This window comes from Osmia bicornis, unplaced genomic scaffold, assembly GCF_907164935.1.
Source record: "Osmia bicornis bicornis unplaced genomic scaffold, iOsmBic2.1, whole genome shotgun sequence".
NCBI lineage: Eukaryota > Metazoa > Arthropoda > Insecta > Hymenoptera > Megachilidae > Osmia > Osmia bicornis.
Genome location: NW_025791387.1, coordinates 12,931 through 35,041, shown reverse-complemented (window position 1 = coordinate 35,041; position 22,111 = coordinate 12,931). Strand labels below are relative to the sequence as shown.

Sequence of the window (22,111 nt, the reverse complement as noted above, 5' to 3'; positions counted from 1 at the left end):
GATCGCATGCGTTGTTGACGTTGTTTGACTTTACTGGTTGATTTTGTCTAAGTTAAATGTTTTATTCTATTTATTTATTAGGCCCTTCGTTCTGTGGCGATTCCTGATTCCGTTGATTCTGTTGTTCTGTTGCTCTGTTGTTTTGTATAATCTGTTTTCTGCGGCGCGATATGTAGTAATACAGTGTGTCCTGCAATCTGCGCAATCTGTGGATCTTATTCGGGTTGATTCATTTGATTTCATTTTATTTCTCCTTATTGTTTGTAATTTGTAATTTATATGTAATTTATATTTATTTCATTCCACCCTATTACAAACGTATGATTCATATTTATACATAATAAATAACCGTAGTATTGATTTTACTAACTGATTTATCCTCCATCTTGATCTGTCTGGAAGCATGATTTGATGTTCGTGTGCTTTATACCTTCGTGAAAGTACTGTATATCAGACTTATCTTTGATGATAAGTTTGATGGTAAGTATGAATTCCTAGGATTGCGCGGCTGCACGATGGATGGTTTTGCAGTCGATAACTGTGTGTACCGGGTAACTGGCGCGCGGTAGGTAATTGCTGCGCGGCAGATAATTGATCTGTGGATAACCGTTACGGAACCGTTACGGAGCGAGCGGCCGAGTATTATGTGGTGGATAGAATATTTGCGGTTGGTAATATCTCTGGTGCTGCGGTTGGTTACCGACTAGGGATAGCTTTACGGCTTATCTTCGGGCAGTATTGCATGCTTTACTTATCACGATGCGTTTTGCTATCGTTATCTTTCGTAGGTACCTTACTTCTGGTTTTCATCGCTGTGATTTATTGAAAGTTGTTGAAGTATTTTCGCTTTTATTTCCGCTTTTCGCTTTTGAACGTTTATATATTCTGTATAATTAGTTGATTAATTTGATGATTTGGTGGTTAATTTGATGGTCGATAATTATTATGGTATCGACTATGGAATTCGAACACTAGGTATCTATGTTTTTTATGGTTTATGGTCGCGCTCTTTATTTTACTTCGCCCGGTTTCCTATCTTAGTTGACGTTGACGTGGTCATCGGTCATCTATGATGTGATGTGATACGAAGTGTTAAGTGATAAGTGTCAATTGAACTGAACTAATTAATTAATTGAATTGAATTTATTGAAATTATTGAATTTTGAATTTTCTAATTTAAATTTTGTATTTATTCGGGCGGATGTGATTGCTGTGACAGTGCGCGTACTAATGTGCTACGCTCGCAGGTATTGTATTGTAGTGTAATTGCAGTGTATTTGTTAATGTGGTATCATTAGCTCCGTTTTGTGCAATTTATGCATTCGGTGCATTTATATTACTTACTATTATATATTATATATTATATGCTGTATTATGTTATATTATATTATGTTATATTGTATTATGTTATAATATTGTATTATAGTATTGTTATTGTATTGTATTATACCATGATCATATTGTATTATTTTATTTATGTTATTAATGTTATTACATCCAAGCTACGTTCAATCTACGTTCAATTGCGTTCAGCCTGCGTTCAATCTGTGACCATTTTAGGCATTGAATATATTATATGTTATATTATAATATTATTATTTTAGACCTTAGATTGTGTCCAGTTATTCAGCTATATTAGTTAGCTATGTTAGGCTATACTTAACCAGTATTCTGTATTAAATTGTATTGTTTTGCATTATTCTTATATAACTTCCTAACTTTCTATTCCATTATATTATTATAATTGAGTAAGTAAATGTACAGAGTAATTAACAATGGCATATGGCATATCGAATTGCATTGAATTAAATTACTTGATACAGATTATTAATATGTGTCTGCTTTATTTTACCAGCTGTGATTATAGCTGTGGTTATATCTGTGATGATTATATATGCGATTATATTTGCGGTTATATTTATTTGACTTAGTTTAATGGGTCTTGTATTATGGAATTTAGAAGAGTCTATCTGGACGGATGGATTAATGAGTTTATATCATATGCGTATATTGCGTTTATAATCCCTTTGCATATTTTAAGGGTGGGTTTGATTCTGATTCTGGTTTCTTGTTTCTTAGTTCTTAGCTCCTTAGTTCCTCTTGTAGTACCATGCATTGTTTCTAAGCCTTCGAGGGTTATTTGGGCTCCCAGGCATTGTTAATTAATTGTAGACTATAAGATGTATGATATATCCTTTAGCAATTTAGATATGAATGACGTGTAACGACATTGGTTTATTGGTTTATTGGTTTATTGTTCGCCGTTCACTATTCACTATCCTTATTCTTTTCTTATTTTTATTCTTGGTCACTTGACATGTTTCAGTGACTTCTTCTTCAATTGAGTATTACGGTTTACGTTCCATGTTCCTAGAATATTATTCACTGCTCTTTTGTAGCTCTTCGTACCCCCCCTCAGGATAATGTTTTGCATACTATGTTTAATTCAATTCTAGTGCAGCTGTGACAGTTGTGAATCTGTGTATTTTGAATACTTACGGTACATCATGCAATCTTTTGTACATTAATTACCCTTTCTTCATTACAATTCTGATTCTGATTTTGATTCTGATTTGGAAAGTGTTAGTTCAGTATTGGTTAATACGGCTGGTGCTCAGGGAGGCATACGCTGCAGTAGTCTGTCCTGCATGATACAATGTCTTTATGGTTTTCTATACATTGTGACCCTTTCGGGGGTTCACTCTATAAAAAGGGGGTGTCGCACAATACAATTTTGTTGGGCGCCAGCCACGTAATGTGGCAATCGAAATCAAAAAAGAGAGAGAGAAAGGGGTATTGGGGGATTCACAACGGAGGGGTCTCGGGCACTTACGTCCGCACAGTTTCGCGGGGGAGTACGCAAGGAGGAAATAGCTAGGGGTGGAAAGGTACAGGGTCGGGATGGGTTCTCGCGGAGGTCTCTACGTTACGCGTAGCTTACGAAAAAAGGGGGGTTAACAAAAAGGGGTTCGAAGCGAGAAGGGGTTCGTTGCCAATACTCGGACAGCTTATCGAAAGAATGGTAATCAAAAGGGCTTACCAACACGCTTCACGCACCTCACTCACACAATACTCTAAAATCGCTCTGTCTCAAAATCACTTTAGTACTCTCGCTAACGCTCGCTATCTCTCTACAAAATTTCTATACTCTCTATATCGCTAGCCTAAGGCTCAATCATGGCTCGTCGTCGCCGCTGCGACGACGAGGCCGTCGCGGGATATTTTGGGGGGGGGGGGGGGGGGGGGTTTTGGAAGCGGGCCTTTTTCGGCACGGGACTGATCGATTATCGATCTTCGATACACCGGTGATCGGGGTCGATGGGGCTGACGGACTTCCTTCGGTGACGGGTGGACTGAGGTCTTCGGGCTCGGCGACAGATGGCTCCGGGTGGACGTTTGCGTCAATTTGAGGCGCATCATCTCATGCTTCTGGGAGATTCCTTGGGAGTTCCACGTTGCTCCGATTATTGGAGGGGTGGGTCTGTCGCCGGCCTCGAAGCTCCTGGAGAGGGTGGTCCTCGGTGTGTGTCAGTCCGTCGCCTCCATCTGTCCGACACCGGTGGGTGGGAGGAAAGGCGTGAGGTGAGGGGAGGGTTAGAGGTTATCGCTAGGTGGGTGTCTGAGTGGGGGAAGCGCAGCGATTGTAAAGGGGGGGCACGGGTGTCACCACGTTACAACATACATATATGCGTTATGGTTCCTTAAATTCATTGAATTTCATGACCGTGGATCTCATATGACTTTCTTATAGAAGTGGCTGGCTTGGTTTAGCACCTATATGCCTTTTCTATTAATTGGTATTAAAGGTGGTTTAATGGAACTGCATCATTTAAACTGACTATGGTATGAGGAGTTTAATTAATTATCTACATCGGTATACTTATTAAATTGATTATATTTGGAGTGTTTTCGTTACATATTATATATACACATATGTTCATAGTAATTTTGATCTATTGTAGTGTAGTTTAGTTTTCTTGTACCTTTATATTATGATTTAGTAGTAATATGGTTGTATGTGGGGTTTATTATTGATTAATTTTCACCACTCGCTGTATTGCATCGACTTACCTGTATCAGTATTAATATTAATACCATACTTATCGGAGCGGTATTATAATCCAGTAACAATCTAATCTACTCAATTTATAACTATTTGAATTGTTTGATCTGTCTTATGGTTTATGCCGATTTAGGTCTCATGTGCTCCCCATATTATATCAGATGGGTATTCTCTTCTCCTGTTATCCGTTAATTACACTCTACCTCCACTTCCATTGGCTGGCGTTAGGGCTTCCTGCAAATAGACTAGGATTATGTTACATTTTACATTTAATACTATGGTTAATTTCTGATGTTAACAGTTCTGTCTCTTCCTATTATTCTCATTATGAGGTATATGTTGCTACTTATCTTTATTGATGATTTGCTCGCAATAATGTCTAATTGTTTTTTATTGCCTTCATTTGATCATTGATTGTACTCCATCATGTTCGCTTGCCAACCACGTTGAGGTTGTGGTCGCGTAAATGTTCCTGCAAGTAAATTTAAGTAACTTAATAGTTTCAATGAATGGTTTCAATTATTAGTATTACATTACGCTCACCTATTTATTTTCTTCCCAGCTTACTTTCTGGTTATACCCTATATTCTATATTTTATACTGTACCTTATTTACCTTTACCTCTTATAATAATTAGTAGCATTCTATGTTATGTTATGTTTGCTTCTCTTCTCTTATGGCTGGCTTGCTATTTGCTATCTGTCTGGCGCGTTTTTTTACTTTACGGTTCACATCCTTGGTTTATTTCATCTCAAATTTATGGTTTATCTTGAGTTTAATTTTATGTGATCATATTGTGCGCTAGTGTTGAATGTTAAATATTCCTCTTCTGCTATTTGGCTGCTCGGCTGTATGTATGTATGTTTGACGTTTTAGGTTTTGGAGGATTTGTTGGTCATTTGCTTATGTCCATTTCACATATGCTCGCTTGCCTGCTTGCGTGCAATACTACTTATGTTTACTTCACAGTTTCTCACGTTCTCATATTGCTTACTGTTTCTTTTACTGTTAACTGTTCATTAACTGCTCTATTGCATTAAATGCATTAGATGCATATATATATTTATTTCCCGTTGTATTTGTGATTTGATTTAACCAGTTTTAGTGTGTTTAGTATGTTTAGTATGCTTATTATGACAGCAGTTATTGAATGTATGGGCTCCTCTATTCTATTCATGGGCTTCATGTGCTTATTAATTCCTATTCATTATTCATTATTTATTTATTCATTCACTCATTCATTTATTCATTTATTTATTCATTTATTCGTTACTCATTATTCATTCATTATTTATCGTTGCATATTTGGGGCATTCGAAGCGCTACTCGAAGCGCTATGCTTGTCATGAGCGTGTGTGTGTGTGTGTAAAGTATGTATGGGACAGGTCATCAAAGATTGCAGCCTACCAAGATGTGGCACAGTCAACCGGGGAAAGGACTCGCCCCGGGCCCTGGCTGTGCTGAAGAGCAAGCCCTGTTAAAACAGGTGAACACATGGCGCGACCACCCGTTGAGCAGGAGCTCCGGTTCCTGGTCGTGGCCGAAGAAAAATGGCCTGTCCTCGTGGAAGGTCAGGTGGGCGTGATGACTGCCAGGATAAGCCACATCATCATTATCAACCAACCATGGTGGACGAAGATGGACACGGCCAACTGTGGAGACACGATGTCCCAGTTCCAGGCCGTGTCGAAGAGCAAGCTCCTGCCCTGGCAGGTGAACACATGGCGCGACCACCCGGAATGGGCTAACTTCGGTTCCTGGTCGTGGCCGAAGAAAAATCCTGTGCCTTACCGTACAGGGTGAAAATGTCCTACCGCTGGATCGGAGGTGCAACGGCGTGTATTCCCAGATGCCCCATGTGCCTAGTGCATGGCGTTTTTGCGCGCGGCCGCAATAACGCGAAATGCGTTGAAGTGCCGAAGCGTCGTTGTGGCTATACGCTGGTATTCCTTTATGAATTCTAACGAGTGAAAAGGTGCCGGCGGCCCACGTTAGGGGAGAGGTTTTAGTGTGTAGTATGTCCAGTCTCGGGAGTGCCCACTCTGGGCTGCCCGTCTAGGTCGCCACTTCAGGGCTGTGGCCTACTCTTGGGCTAAACTCAACGCTTAAGGGTTGGGTTGCCAGGTTGCCCCTTTCTGGCGTTGCCTCTTTGGGTTTGCCCTCACCTCACGGGCGCCAGGCTGCCCCTTCAGGGCGGACATGAGTCCCACACTGCCTGGGTCCCCTCTAACCTAATAGACGAAAAGGGGAACGAACCCGCGCGTGCGCAAACGCATTACCTCTTCCAACTGAACGAAAAAAAAAAACAAAAAAAACAAAGGTTTCAGGGGGACCCACGGACCTGGCCAAGTGTACTGGCTGGGCGGGGAGGTGATATCCCGACGTGGCGCCTCCCCAGGTGGCGGATAGGGGAATGCTCGCCATGCACTTTTCGGAGTGCATGGAGGGTAGGAGTGAAATAAAATAGCTCCCGCGGACCAAACACCAAAGGAAGGAAAACCCATCAAAACCTCCCCTGTGACTGGGGGATAGAATACAGACACGGTAACGCCTGCCTGTCGTACAAAGCGACTGAAAGGGGGGCGTTTGCTGCTGTCGAAGTAGCCTCGCAGATGACCCGGGGCGATGTCGGTGGGATCTACGGATCCTGGCAGGGCCTCCCTTGCCGGTAAGGCCTGGGTCGGAGAGGCGACAAGGTGGCTGCAGCGTCGTTCAGTTCTTCAGGGGCTAGGCTGCGTGGCGGTAGGGTGCGGGTAGCGAACCCGGAGTGGCCAAGCAATTACACCGTAACCCAGTGGTCACGTTTCGCTGTGACGGGGGGCATGCCTTCATTGGCCGGCCCGCGAGGATGACAACCGCTGTAAAAAATCTCTGGCCCCAAGCTGTGGTACGCGGTAATGAGGGCGACCCAGGAGTCAGCGCCAGGGGTGGCTGATGGGTGCATCAGTCTCTAGCGGCCAACCCCGGGGTATCTGGCGACCCACCGGGTGTACTAGCCTTACCCGGCTAAGGCGGCTCTGCCCTGCTGGACCCACAGAGCGACCCACTCGTGGAAACACTATGGATGACTTGGAACTAAAAACGCCAACAACAACAACAAACACTGCATGGGACGTACCGACGACGACTGCGGCTGTTCAACAGGACGCGAGACGGGAAACGGGCGCGGAGGATATGGCGCAGCCTAGCACTAGCAGGGTAACGGATGCGCGCCGCCTATACGTCCGGTTAACTAGGGCGGATGTGGAGTGGCCTCCCCTGAGGCCGGTACGAGGAGGGGCCGGAGTTTCCCCGGCGGCCTCTGATGCCCCCGGATCCAGAGAGAGTGAGGTGGACTTGGACTCGGACGAGTCACTCTCCTCGGCAGTATCTCTGGAGGCACGGCGCACGAGCAAGAGGGGTCGTCCGCCGACCACGGGCCAGTACGTGTGGCTCGCGGCGGCTAAGCAGTGAGTCCTGGATGTCCAGCGCCGGGAACTTGACCTGCTGGAGGAGAGGAGGGTGCTCGATCCTAACGAGGACCCTGTAGAACCGAGTCGGGGTAGCAGGTCCCTCCCGGACCCTGAGGACCTGGCGGAGGAATTCAAGTCCCCACGCGCGACCTTATTGCGCAGTCCTTGGAGTTCTGTCGCGACATCGACAAGGTCGCGGTCGTCTCCAAGGGACTGAAAGGGACATTTGTTCTCAAGCTGAGGATGGCCTCCCGCTACCTTCAGGCCATCCACACGGAAGCGGGAATCAGGGCTGCACCTGCCAGGGCCGATAAAGAGGTAAGGAGCTTCGCGAACAGCTGAAGCTGCGGGAGGAACAAGTGGCTGTCCAGGAGGCCCAAATCAACATCCTGCAAAATAGTCTGGCAGACATTACGTGCAGGGTCGCTGCCACAGAGGTGACGGCGCCTGAAGGCCCCGGCCTATCCAAAAGGTTGGCGAGGCCCGGCTCGCCGTTGTCTGGCGAAGAAGCGGGCAGGAAAAGGAGGAAGGACGCAGTCGAAGCTTCCGACTTACCGTCTTGCCGCCTGAATGTCCCGTGGTGCAAGTGCCAATCCCAGCTGCTGTACCCGGAAAAGAGGAGGGGAAGGTTGGTGGCCTCGAGCCCGACCTGATGAGGGGATTTGCAGCTCTCCTCGAAAAGGGCCCGTCGGGGCTCCGGGTGGAGTTCAAAGCCGCTATTGCAGCCGTCCAGCCCCCGCCTAAGAGGGCGGAGCATGTTAAGGGGGGAACTGCGGCTGCGACCATCCCCACTGCATCGAGGCAGGAAGCTGAGAGGCGGGTGCGAAATAGGACCCTCCCTGCCACGGAGCCGTTGTCGGGACGCTCCTCAATACCCGACCAACCGGCATCATTTGTGGAGGCTAGAATAGCCCGGATTGTCGAAGAACATCGGAGGACGGCGGATGGGACCTAGGTGACGGTGGTCGGCCGCCGCGCTAAAGCTGCAGAGAAGAAGGCGGCAGCGGCCAAGGCCCCTCCCTCCCAGAGCTCCAAGGTGGTTGCCAAGCAGGGGCAGAAGAGAGGGGTGGTACCGGCGGTTAAGGGGCAAGGGGCCCAACCTGCCAGGCAGAAGGCCCCCCGCCCTCCTCATTCTGCGGCGGTCGCCATCAACCTAGCTATCGAGGCTAAGGTCTCATACGCCGAGGCCATGCTCATGGCCGGGAGCGGGTCAAGTTGGAGGAGCTGGGCATCACGGCGTTGATGCTCAGAAGAGCTCGGACCGGTGGCTTGGTTCTCGCGTTACCTGGGGACGACAGGACGGAGAATGCTGCCAAGTTGGCTGACCGACTCCGCCAGGTGTTCAGTGGCACCGAGGTGAGAGTTGCCCGCCCCATAAAAATGGACGAGGTTAGGGTGACCGGTCTCGACGACTCGGTCACCCCGGCGGAGGTGGCGGCCGCATTGGCCGCTGCGGGGGGTTGCTCCGCTGAAGAAATTGAAATGGGGAAGATTCGCACCTCCCTCCAAAGGATGGGGACTATCTGGGCGAGATGCCCTTTAGCGGCACTCAAAATGTTATCCCTCTCTGGGAGGGTTCTGGTCAGGTGGTCCTCGGCCAGAATACAGGCGCTACCACCGCGGCCATTGCAGTGCTATCGCTGCCTGGAAAGAGGACATGTTAGGCAGCGATGCACCTGCGAAGCTGATAGGTCCGACCGCTGCTATCCGTGCGGAGGGTCGGGCCACGTGGCCAGCAAGTGTAGCGCCACCCCGCGGTGCCCCCTCTGTGCGGACCTGGGGCGGCCCGCGGGGCATCGATTGGGGGCAAATGGTTGTGCCCCCTCGTCCTCCCAGAGGAAGAAGAAGAGTGCCGATGAAGGGGCAGGAACAGCCCCCAAGGAGCAGGCATCAAGGACCAAGCCTGCGGAGTCGAAGAAGGGGGGCAAGAAAAATCCCCCTGCCAAGTCGGCGAGCAAAAATGCCGCGGAGGCGGCTCGTAAGGCCTAGGTATAGGGCCCAAGGGCCCTATACTTAAGGCCAACTTGAACCACTCGGCCAGGGCTCAGGACATGTTGTTCCAAACCCTGGCCGAGTGGAAGGCTGGGATGGCGGTGGCCGCAGAGCCGTACCGAACCCTCGACAGACCAGATTGGTTCGAGGACGAGGACGGCTCCGTGGCGATTATTGGTACCGCAGTACCCCCACACCCCGCCCCACTGGAACGGAGCCGGTGGTTCGTCGGCGTGCTGTGGGGTGAAATAGCGGTGGTGGGGCTCTATGCCCTGCCCAGATGGCCTCTCGCGCAATATGAACAGTACCTGGACCGGGTGGGGGACTTTGTCTCCCGTAGTTCCCCCCGGCCAGTGCTAGTCCTCGCGGACTTTAATGCCCATGCATCACTTTGGGGCTCCCCGAGGACAGACGCGAGAGGCAGGGCGGTCGTAAATTGGGCGGCGGGGCTAGGACTCCATCTGCTCAATGTGGGGTCCGTTAGCACCTGCGTGCGTGCCCAGGGGGAGTCTATAGTCGATCTGTCTTTCGCTACTCCCCTGGCCGCGCGTATGGTGCAGAGATGGAGGGTGGTGGAAGAGGCTGTCACACTTAGTGACCATCTATACATCTGCGTCGACCTTACCACCACCGCCCGCCGCCCCTGTGGACCACCACCGCTACGATGGGCGCTGAAGAGGATGGACGAGGACGTGCTGATGGCTGCAGCACTCGCCCTGGCCTCGCTGCCAACACCTGCTGGGCCGGTCGCGGACATTGGGGAGGAGGTAGAATGGTTCCGGGAAGCCATGAAGGCGGTGTGCGACGCCGCCATGCCCTGGGCCAAGAACCTCCCCAGGCGGACCGCCTGTTGGTGGACGGACGAAATTGGTGATCTGAGACGAGATTGTCTCGCATCCCGTCGCCAGTGGCAAAGGGCCCGCAGGAGAAGGACATTCCGCGACCCAGCGAGGGAGGAGGATCTGTACGGGCAGTACCCAGTTTTGGAGACTGCCCTACAGGCAGCCATCAGGGAATCTAATTCCCGGGCATGGGACGAGCTTCTACGCTCTCCCCAGAAGGACCCATGGGGGCGCCCATACAAAATGGTGATGGGCAAGCTTAGTCACGGAGAGCCTGAACCCCAGTTTTTGGGACGGGTAGTCGACACTTTGTTCCCACGAGAGAGGGAACACACCCGCCCCCCGCCGGACCACGAGGAGGTGGATTGGTCCAACGAAGTGGGGGTCACGGAGGAGGAGCGGGCCGGGGCCATTAAACGGATAGGGGCCCGCAACACTGCTCCGGGCCCCGATGGTACCTGGGTGAAGGCTCTACGCGTCCTCGGTCCGAGATTGAGACGCCTCTTCAGCGCCTGCATTAAGGATGGAGTCTTCCCAGAACAGTGGAAGACGGGGCGGCTAGTCCTCATCCGGAAGGATGGGCGATCCGCCGACACTCCCTCGGCCTACCGGGCCATCGTGCTGTTGGACGAGATGGGGAAGTTGTTCGAGCGGATTCTGGTATCCCGCCTCGTCCAGCACCTGTCCCAGGAGGGTTCCGATTTGGCCGAGTCGCAATATGGCTTCAGGCGGGGGCGCAGCACTATCGACGCAATCCAGTCGATGCGCTCCCGCTGCGACTCGGCCACGTCCCGGGGCAGGGCGGCGTTAGGCGTTAGTCTAGACATCGTCAACGCCTTCAACACCCTGCCTCACGAGACGATAAGGGGGGCGCTGACACGCCACAAGGCGCCCCCCTACATGAGGAGGATCGTCGGCGACTACCTCCGGGACAGGAAGATTGTGTACAGGGGCCGGGATGGCCAGATGCACGAGAGGGACGTGGACTGTGGTGTACCCCAGGGTTCTTCGAAAGGTCCCACACTTTGGGACCTGGGGTACGACCCGGTCTTGCTGGTCGAGCTCCCGACCGGTGTGAGCCTCACGGGCTTCGCAGATGATACGCACGTGTTGGCCGTCGGTCTGGGTGGAAAAGTACTAGCCGCCTCGCCGAGATTGGCGTCGCTGTCGTTGCCGCGGGGATCCGGTGGCTGGGGCTTCAGCTAGCTCCCCACAAAACCGAGGCAATGTGGTTTTACTCGCCTCGGCGTGGGGTTGCGCCACCGCCCCAGTCGGTGGTCCATGTGAGTGGAGTCGACGTCCAGGTGGAGAAGGGCCACAGGTACTTGGGCCTCCACCTGGACAGCCACTGGCGCTTCGAGGAGCACTTCGGTCGTCTGGCCCCTAGACTAGTCAGGGCAAGCAAAGCGCTTGCCCGTCTACTGCCCAATATCGGTGGGCCCAACGAGAAGGTTCGCCGTCTCTACGTGGGGATCGTGTGGAGCATAGCCCTCTATGGTGCGCCCATATGGGCGAACGCCCTGATGGATTCCCGACGCAGCCAGCCACTGCTGCGCCGGGCTGAGAGGAAGATAGCCATCAGGTTAATCAGAGGTTACCGCACGGTCCGCTACGAGGCGGCGATGACCCTGGCTGGGGTTGTCCCCGTCAAGTTCCAGGCGAAGGGTGACGCCAAAGTCTTCTGGCGTCTGCGTGCCCTTCGTCTGGACTGGATCCCGCCAGAAGAGATGACCGAAGCTGTTGCTAGGATTAGGCGCCAGGCCCGGCATAGAGCCCTAGGTCGGTGGCGACGCGAGCTCGTCGAGAGCGGCGCCACCGCCCAGCGTGTAGCCGGGGCGGTACTTCCAGTGTTCACGAAATGGAGGGACCGCGGCCACGGAAGGCTCACGTGTAGGACCACCCAGGTGCTCACCGGACACGGTTGTTTCGGTGAGTTCCTGCACTGGATCCGGGCGGAGGGAACGGCAGCATGCCATCAATGCGGGGCGGGGCGGGACACCGCGCAACATACCCTGGAGCACTGCGCAGCGTTTGCGCGGGCACGTCACGCCCTGCGGTCCGAAGTTGGTGGTGATGTCTCGCCGGCGGAACTTGTCAAAGAGATGCTCGCTGGCGAGAATCAGTGGAGGGCGGTGACCGATTACTGCGAGACGGTCATCCGTGACGGTGGGCCGTGAAGATGTTACATACCAGGCACAACCGCCCCCAACGGGGAGAAGAAGATGGGGGGCGTTCTGTGGGGGGACACCAGTCACCCCCCGGAAGAGGAGCACCAGGGAGGGGCGAACGCCCCTCCCCTAACACCGATCGCGCGGCCCCGCGAAACTTATGCGGGGCCGCAGGGCCGCAGGAGGCCGGGGCTGGGGCCTCAGTCCCTAGATGAGTGCCGTCATCTAGTGAGGCCCCCGATGGCGGCGGAGTAGGGCACGTAGGGGGAGGGCCAAAGCTAGACCCTCCCCCGAGCAAGGCGGCGTCAACGCGCCATGGGTGTTTGGGCCCCGGTTTTGTTCGTCAGAGGTCCCGGGGCCCTCCCCAACACACAGCGTAGGCCACCGTGGGGGTTTTAGCCGGTAAAAACCCGGCACTACCCTCGGCTCTTCCCCAGTAGGGCTGGGGGCGTCTTTCGAAGATTTCCCCCACGTAAAAAAAAAAGGTTTCAGGGGGAACCCATTGTGGATCTGGGCTGGGCGTCCCCTGTGGCCGGGCGCATGGTGCAAAATTGGAGGGTGGCGGCGAGGGAGATGCTGAGTGATCATCTATACATCACCTTCAGCTACTCCCTCCCCGCCGGCCCCCAGGCCGGCGCGTGGCCCGCCACTGCGTCGCTGGGTGCTGAAGAGGCTGGACAAGGACATGCTGATGGCCGCAGCCCTTGCCGGGCCGGTCGCGGACGTTGAGGGGGAGGCCAAGTGGTACGACACCGCCATGCCCCGCGCCCACCGGAGGGCGGGGTACTGGTGGTCGGGCGACATTGCGGATCTCCGATCCGAGTGTCAGCACGCCTGGCGCCAGTAGCAGCGCGCCCGAAGGGCTCGAGTCCGCGACCCGGCGAGGGAGGATCTGCTGAGGGGCACATACCAGGTCTTCGTGGTAGCCCTGAGGCAGGCCATCAGGGACGCGAAATCCCCGGCGTGGGAGGAGCTCCAGGGCTCTCTGGACGAGGACCCGTGGGGGCGCCCTTACCGGATGGTCATGGGCAAGCTCCGCGCACGGGCGGGCCCCGGTCTCGGAGAGCCTGGACCCCCAGCTGCTGACGCGGGTAATAGACACCCTCTTCCCCCGTTCCGGGGGAACGTCGCACCCGCGCCACCAGCAAGGGCCGGCGGAGCCCGTCGCCTGGTCCGCCGACCTGAGGGTCAAAGAGGAGGAGCTGGACGATGCCATCAGAAGGCTCGGGGCCAAAAACATCGCCCCGGGCTTGGACGGCATCCCCGACCGCGCCTGGATTATCGCGTCCGGCGTCCTAGGTCCGAGGCTGTGCCGCCTCTTCAGCGCCGCACAGTGGTAAAATTTCTAATTCTAGGTGGACAAAAATGATATTTCTGAATTAATTCAAAATGGATTTGAATGAAATGATGTATTAACATATATACTGAAATAAATAATTTCCATAATAATATCTCAGTCTTTCCTTTGTTTCACCCATTATTACCATCCAAATGTCTGAAACTGCAGTGTATGCTGTAGGCAAATTTCTCCACGGTAATAAACACGCAACAACACAAACGTGTTATTAATTGAATTAGTTAAATAAAGTGAATTTTTTTATTACACGTAGCAAAATGGAAGGTAAGTAAATGTAAAATTAACGCACATTTCCTTTTTTCACCTTAAAACTTATAGAAAGATGTAAATTAAATGAACCGCAATTGCAACCTTTTTTTTTTACTCAGTGAAAAGTAATATAAGGTTATATCTCGACTCAAGCATGCTCAAGCTGTAAAACTGTTTTATATTGTTTCTATATGAATTACTTAACAATGCCCAAGAAAAATTAGCTGCTACAATCTGCACCTTACTGAGAAATTATCAATTTCATGTGCATACGCAATTTCGCGGAAACACTTGTTCGATGTATGGCTGAACGAATCGAAGAAAGAGGCGAAAATTTCACAACTTGTTTATCATGTTTTAAATTATTGTAATATTAATGATGTTCGAGAGAATATGGAAACCGTCATAATGGACCGGAGTAGAAAATTAGCTTATATTATGTCCCAAAAATGGACGGAGAGCCACCGCGTGAAAGAAAAATTTATAAAAAAGAATTCGTTGTGGTTGGAAGGTTTCACATACTTTCCTGAATTACAAAAAAGTGAGACAGAACAGCAGCCTTCAACATCTAAAGGTCCTGGTCGCCCTAGAAAAATATTTCATGAAGTAAGTGAAAAAACCAAAAAACGCCGAATACAATCATTATTAGAAACATATAGTAATGACGAAATTGTGTATGCTGCACAAGTAAGTTTAACATCGGAAGGAAAGCGTGATGCTGCTTTTCTAGTGAAAACAGCAGCATGTAGATCTCCTGAAGGGCGAAGGGTAAAACGAATGAAAAAGAATTTTCAAACTTCACAGGCTAAACCAGAAAAACTTAATAAGGAAGAAGCACTAGCTGCATTTTTAGATGGGAAAATGACGAAACGGGCATATGAGGCGGTACAACAACGTTTAAAAATGCATGGTTTTAATGCGTTTCGTTCGTATCCTTTTGTTCTCGAAGCAAAAAAGGAATGCTATCCGGACGAAATTAAAGTTACGGAAATTTCTGCTGAGGTACCGTTACAATCTATCATTGACCATACCATTAAACGAATTTGTAAGGTACAAGAACCAGTATTACACCACGCAAAAGACAAACTGAGTGATATTGAAATTATATTCAAATGGGGATGTGATGGTACCTCTGGCATGAGTAAGTATAAACAACGGTTCAAAGAATCCAATGAAAAACAAGAAGACAGCCCGATGTTTGTTGTCTCATTGGTACCATTACAAATGTATTATAAAGAAGATGGTAATAAACTAATATTATGGCAAAACACGACACCATCGAGCACTAGATTTTGCAGGCCAATAAAATTACTATTACAATCTGAAAAATCTGAACTAATAAAAGCTGAAACAAAAAAAATAGAAGATGCAATAAAAATATTAACTTCCACAAAATTAATGATAGCAGCGAAACCAATCGAAATAAAACCAATTCTCGTTTTTACTATGGTTGATGGTAAAATTTGTAACAGTTTGATGAATATGTCTACCCAAAAATGTTTTATATGCGGATGTGGACCACGTGATATGAATAAATCTATTAACTCAGCTACATCCTCGGTCGTGATCGATCCAACAACTTACAGGTTCGGACTATCCCCTCTGCACACGAGAATTCGATGCTTTGAGTGCTTGTTAAAAATTTCATATCGTTTAGAAATCAAACAAAAAGCAATAAAATCAGAGAACAAAGAAAAAGTAGCAAAACGAAAGGACAAAATACAGAAGAGATTTTGGAATGAAATGGGTCTGCTAATTGATATTGTGAAGCCTGGTTATGGTACTTCAAATGACGGGAATACGGCACGTCGATTTTTTGAAAATCCAGTGCAATCAAGTGCCATAACAGGCATAGATCAAAATTTAATAACCCGTTTTTGTATATTGTTACAAGCTATTTCATGTGGATATGAAGTAAATGCAGATAAATTCGAAAAATATGCCACAAACACATTAAAAAAATTTGTACAATTATATCCTTGGTATCTCCTCCCACCAACCGTCCATAAATTGCTTGTGCATGGCTCTGACGTTATTAAAAATACTTTGCTACCAATTGGTCAGCTCTCCGAGGAGGCACAGGAGTGTAGGCATAAAGAAATAAAAAAATATAGAGAAGGAAATAGTAGAAAATTTTCACGGGAGTCCACAATGAGAGATATATTTCAGATGCTATTGGTTTCCTCTGACCCTTTTGTAAATAATCATAGAAAAAAAACAATTAAGTCAAATTCGAAGCTATCAACTGAAGTCTTTTCGCTATTAACTGATTCTGACAGATTTAACAGTAGTGAACATGATATTGGGGACAGTGATTCTAGTGATAATGAATCACTAACTGATAGCGATTAATTTATAATTCCGTTATATTCTTAATTATAGTATACATTAAATTATAGTATGTTTAACATTCTCGTAGTGCCCTAACCCCCGAAAGGGGCGCGGGGAACCAGGACGACCACCGGTCGATCCAGGCTGAGCCCCAACCGAGCGCGTCTCCGGGTGGCGGATAGGAGGACGACCAGGTGCGTGAAGTGGACCGCGAGTACCGCAGAACTGCTCGCCTCAGGTGACCGGGACACGGGAAAGAAGCGTCTATGGAGCACTCTGGCCAGCGGGTGCTATAAGGGATCCCTGAAGGCCTAAAAACCCTCGGCGGAGAACTAAAGCCCCGTCGCGGACCAGCTCCCCAAGCTAAGGTGTAAGCTATCGTGCCGAGAGCTGGATGGCACCGGGGTAATGGTGTCTCGAACTATGCCCTTGGGGTACCAGGCGCACCCCCATTGTATTTAGCCTTACCCCTGTAAGTGGGCTCTGCAGGGGCGGACCTTTATTTCCCGACCACTCGTGGGATCTATATGGACATTACTAAACAAACAAAAACAACACCAACACAAAAACAAACAGACAGAGACGTGACAGAAACAGTCACGGACTCTAACGAATACGCGCCCGAAAGCGGTGTGGCGAAAGGGTTAAGGGGCCCAATTTTGGGCACCACCCCCGAAGCACCGCTGACGAGCGACAGGAATCTGACGAGAAATCCCTATTCTGGACCCGGAAGCATGGCGGAAGATGAAACGCTGTGGGGCAGCCAGGAAGAGGGCCCGGAGGGAGCGTATAGCTCGCGAAGGGAACTCTGACGGGACTGTCCCCACGGACAAGAAATACGAGGCTGGAAAGGCCCCAGCGACGGCGACCGCGAAGGGAGGCTCGGCAATCGGGCAACCTATCGCGGGAACGTCAAAGGGAGGCCATAAGGGAGCGGACGGAAAGGGGCTCAAAAGGTCCCGGCCGTCCATATCCCCAAACACCCAACCTCTAGCGAAATGGCGACAGAAGGTGTTCCCGTCGCTGGTAAGCTACAAGGAGGCGTTGACGACGGAGAGGAGGCTGGCCATAGCGCCGGCCAACTATCCAGAGGCAACACTCTCAGAAGAGCAGGGCTCCAACGTCGATCGGGCGATCGTGGAAGCGCTGTGCGGGACCCCCAAAGGGGACACCATGCCGTGTTTTGACGAGTGCTAGTTCGGCGGGGGCATTCTGCTAGTCACCTGCGCGGATACAAAATCAATAGAGTGGCTAAAAACCACTGTAGCCGCAATAAAGCCCTGGGATGGAGCAAACCTCCAGGTCATTGATGGTCAGCGGCTTCCCAAATTGAGGAGGATGCTGACCGTCATCCCCGGCCCTCCGACAAAAACGGAGGCTATTCTGAGACTCATTGAGGGTCAAAACCCAGGCCTCCGCACCGGGCTCTGGAGGATCTGGAGCAGGAGGGAGGGGCCGAATTCGGTCACCCTAGTACTGGGAATTGACCCGGCCTCACATAGCCTCATAAAAAGATTAGGTTTCGAGGTCCACGTGGGAATGCGAAGGGCCCTCTTTAGGGAGGGACCTGTAGGGCCCGCGGAGGACCCGAAACAACAGAAAGAAGTCCTCTGTACGGGACCGGTGGTAACGGCCCCGGTCACCGAGGGCGGAGAAGATTATGGAATGGGAGGAGAGGAAGGGGAACCTGTGGAGTCGCAGGAGACGCTCCTAGATGCCCCTCCTACCCCCACCACAGCCGATCCACCCCTCGAGGTGGAAAAAAAGAGCGAGGAAGCCGGACCCTCGCAGCGGCCCACAGTGTGACGTTTGGCCGATCTAGCGGGACAAAAATCAATTTTGCAACTGACACAGATATGTCCAATGATATTATATATCAATAGTAGAATGTCCATTTCATCAGAAAATGTAAATATTAATGTAAAATATAATGTATAATGATCTGTAAATAGGATCTGAATACGTAGTTTGGCGCAACTGCTCCTACGAGCGCTTTTTCCACGCTTCAGATTGTCGACAATTGCATTGTACTAGTATCCAATATCGATACTTGTATATATGTAGTGGTATCTTCTGTCCTTCAGGGTATGTTTCATAGTTGTCGTTTTTTGAAATAGCATTCTATTAGTCTTTTAAACCTTCCTAATGGTTAACACATAATTTAAACTCTATTTCGAAATGTAAGTAGACTTTTAACATATTATACCATTTTATACAACGTTCATACTTCTTGTATCGAAAGCTAGGATCATAAGCAATGTAAATCTGAAAGGGCATTGCAGACAAACAATGACATCTATCGTTTTTATTTGTTTATTTTCGCGCCCGCAAGGGATGCACACTGTCGAAGTCGCTCGAAATCGTGGACAAAGTTAATATTTCTGAAATAATTCATAATAATATGATTCTAGAAGGATAGCTATGTACTTCTTACATAATAAATATTTAATTCATATTTGTGAGAGCGATTATAAACATAATTTGGTACATCGTATATACCAAAATGCCCTTAAGTATCCCCAAAACAAATAATATGTACACATAAGAACTGTAAATGTTAACCTTTGCAATAAAGAGACCTATCATACAATTGTCAGGACCTTTGAATCATTGAAGGAAAAATACGGAACAGGTAAAGAACCGTATTTGTCATCGTATGCTATATTTGTGTCCGGTATATTTCTGTATATCTGTATATTTGTTTGTATTTCTATATATCTGTATATTTGTTTGTATTTCTGTATAATTCTGTATATTTGTCTAATGTACAGAATAATGTAGAAATTTAAAAAAAAATTTTATTTAATCTGTCACGTCCTGTGACGCATTCTTTAAAATTTCTATTTCGCCACCCAAACTCTTTAAGCCGCTATTTCGCGACCTAAATTCTTTAAACTTATATTTCGCCATACAGATTCTTTAAACTTACATTTCGCGATACAAATTCTTTGAACTTCTATTGCACCATCCAAATTCATCGCTCCGCAAAAATTCTGAGTGAGCAACTCAGCCGGGATGTCGTACGGCAAGAACGCTGACGATCCGGACGAGGTGGTTCACCCGAATTGCCAAATCAAAAGTCGACCTCATTAATCAATATATAATAACGAGACCAAACCGCCCGCGTGCAGACAAATTATACTACAGAAACAACGCAGACCAATTATAGTACAGAACTCGTATCAGATCAAATTTTGTGCAGGAACAGTTCACAATCAATTATAGTATAGTCACAGATCAATTATAGTGTATAACCGGATCACTTCCGTAAAATTCATTCAGAATCGGCCAGTCCGTTTAACGCGAATCCGGGATTCAATTCAAATACGCGTACAGAAATCCACAAAGTACGACTCTGCTACGGGACTCAGAGACCCGACAGAGCAAATCGTCATCTGTAAAGAGCGCGCAAGTTAAGGATTGTATTTAAACCCAATAAACATTTGTTGTGATCGGAAGTGTGTGATCTTGACTCGAACATCTACCCTACCGTCTACATCCACCAGGACGACCTATTTCTACAGGTATCCTCGCCCAGCGAAAGGTAAGTAAGAACCTCTACCTAGCTAACAACGTAGATACAAATCATACAAAAGGTACGCGGAGAACTCAGTGAGAGGGAGAACTTCGCGACGTTACAAATCATTTTATATGCTTATTTTATGTATAAATGTTAAATAAGTTGATAAATATATATAATTATCAATATTTAATTAAGTATCATGCGTTTGATTAATAGAAAAACCAATAAAACCAACGATAATTAGTATTTCTTTGGCGCAATATTTTTGTCCCGCTAGATCGGCCAAACGTCACACTGTGCGGCCGAGAGAAACCGGCCCAACCGCCCCGCCGGGCAGATACTTACCCAGGGCGGGGCCAGCGAGGGGAAGGCCAACTCTGGCGGAAGCCACGAAGAGGACCGGTCTGATGGGAATACAAAGGGGCGTTCAACGCACCCTACCTCACACCCTGAGGGCCGGTACGAAAGATAGGAGAGGGAGAGGCTCCTGGAGGGGCCCCCCTCAAAGGTGAATTTTATGCGCCCCTCTGGGGAACATAAGATAGCCGCAAGCACCAAGCGAGACCGGACCAGCGCTGACACCAACAGGGTGTCAGACGGCACCAGGTTCTCGCAGATAAATCTGCAACATTGCAAGGCGGCAACGGACATCCTCCATCACCGCCTTGTGACAAGGCAGACAGATATAGCCCTCATACAAGAACCTTGGATCTCCAAGGAACGCGTAGGAGGGCTCGATACGAGATGCGGCTCACTCTACTACGACGCCACATCTACAAGACCCAGGGCCTGTATCTTCGTCAAGAAGGAGATAACGGCCCTGAAACTAAACGAATACTGCACAGCGGATCTCTCAGCGGTTAAGGTCAAACTTAACCTCGGAGGGAATACGTCTGAGCTAGTGATCTGCTCGGCGTACCTCCCATATGACTCAGAGGACCCTCCACCCACGAGGGAACTCAGAGCTCTGATAGGCCACTGCGCAAATAATGGTCTGCACCTGGTGATCGGATGCGATGCCAACTCGCACCATACCGTATGGGGCAGCACCAATACCAATGGCAGAGGCACAGCACTGCTAGAGTACCTCGCCACCACGGGTCTGGAGATCCTTAACAAAGGCTCCGCCCCCACACACGTCACCTCCCGCAGACAGGAGGTAATCGACCTGACCCTGGGCTCCGCAAAGGTGGCACAGGTTGCCAAACACTGGCAGGTTCGAGATGAAAGCACACTCTCGGACCACCGCCTAATTACTTTCAACTTAAAAGGCGACAGGGAAGGCGGCACTGGAGAAGCGTACAGAAACCCAAAGGCCACCAACTGGGCACTCTATAGAGAGGGCCTGGAAGGGAGGCTTAAGGGGCACTGTCAGCGTCCCAGGACCGTAGGCGAAATTGAGCAAGCGGTGAAGCACTTAAGCTCCGCCGTTACTCAAGCCTACGAAGTCGCCTGCCCCGCCAAAATTGTAAGCAGTAGCAAAAGGGTCCCCTGGTAGAACAAGAAATTGGACCAAGCCAGGAAGGACACCCGAAGACTACTGAACAAAGCCATGAAGGCAAACACGAAGCCAACCTGGGACAGCTATAAAACGTCCCAGCAAGCTTACAAAAAGCTAATAAGAACCAGCAAGAGGACAGCCTGGAAGACCTTCTGCATAGAAACCGAAGCTCTACCTGTAGTTGCTAGGTTAAGGAAGGTCTTCTCAACAGGCCCCTCACCGGGGTTGGATCGTCTCAGACTCCCAAATGGAAGTCTGACGAGCAACCATAAAGAAACACTAGAACACCTTATCCAGACACATTTCCCAGGCTCAGTAGCGGAGGGTTCGGAGCGTCGTCGTAGCGATACGGCGCGCACCGACCCCGCTCCAGCGGACTGGGGAACAGCGGAGAAGGTGATAAACACAGACAGAGTGAAGTGGGCCATCAGCTCCTTCAAAAGATTCAAGAGCCCAGGCACTGACGGGATCTTCCCGGCACTCCTTCAGGAGGGCGGTGAGGACCTGTACAGACGCCTGGGCCAGATCTTCAAATCCTGCCTAGCGAAGGGCTATGTACCCAAAGCCTGGAGACACTCCAAGGTAGTGTTCATCCCTAAACCAGGGAGGGACAATTACGACATAGCTAAGTCA

At 49.4% G+C, this 22,111-nt stretch overlaps 1 protein-coding gene across 1 annotated transcript; it reads left to right on the top strand.

Annotated features, from left to right (window-relative positions):
• The first annotated feature begins 20,494 nt into the window (after nucleotides 1–20,494).
• On the top strand, nucleotides 20,495–21,475 carry LOC123989115. Its single transcript, XM_046289800.1, has one exon. The coding sequence runs from the start codon at nucleotides 20,495–20,497 to the stop codon at nucleotides 21,473–21,475; it is 981 nt and encodes a 326-aa protein (XP_046145756.1).
• Nucleotides 21,476–22,111: the final 636 nt, after the last annotated feature.

Bases quoted from the DNA above. Each gene is read 5' to 3' on its own strand.
- LOC123989115 (XM_046289800.1), top strand. From the start codon at position 20,495: ATGCGCCCCTCTGGGGAACATAAGATAGCCGCAAGCACCAAGCGAGAC.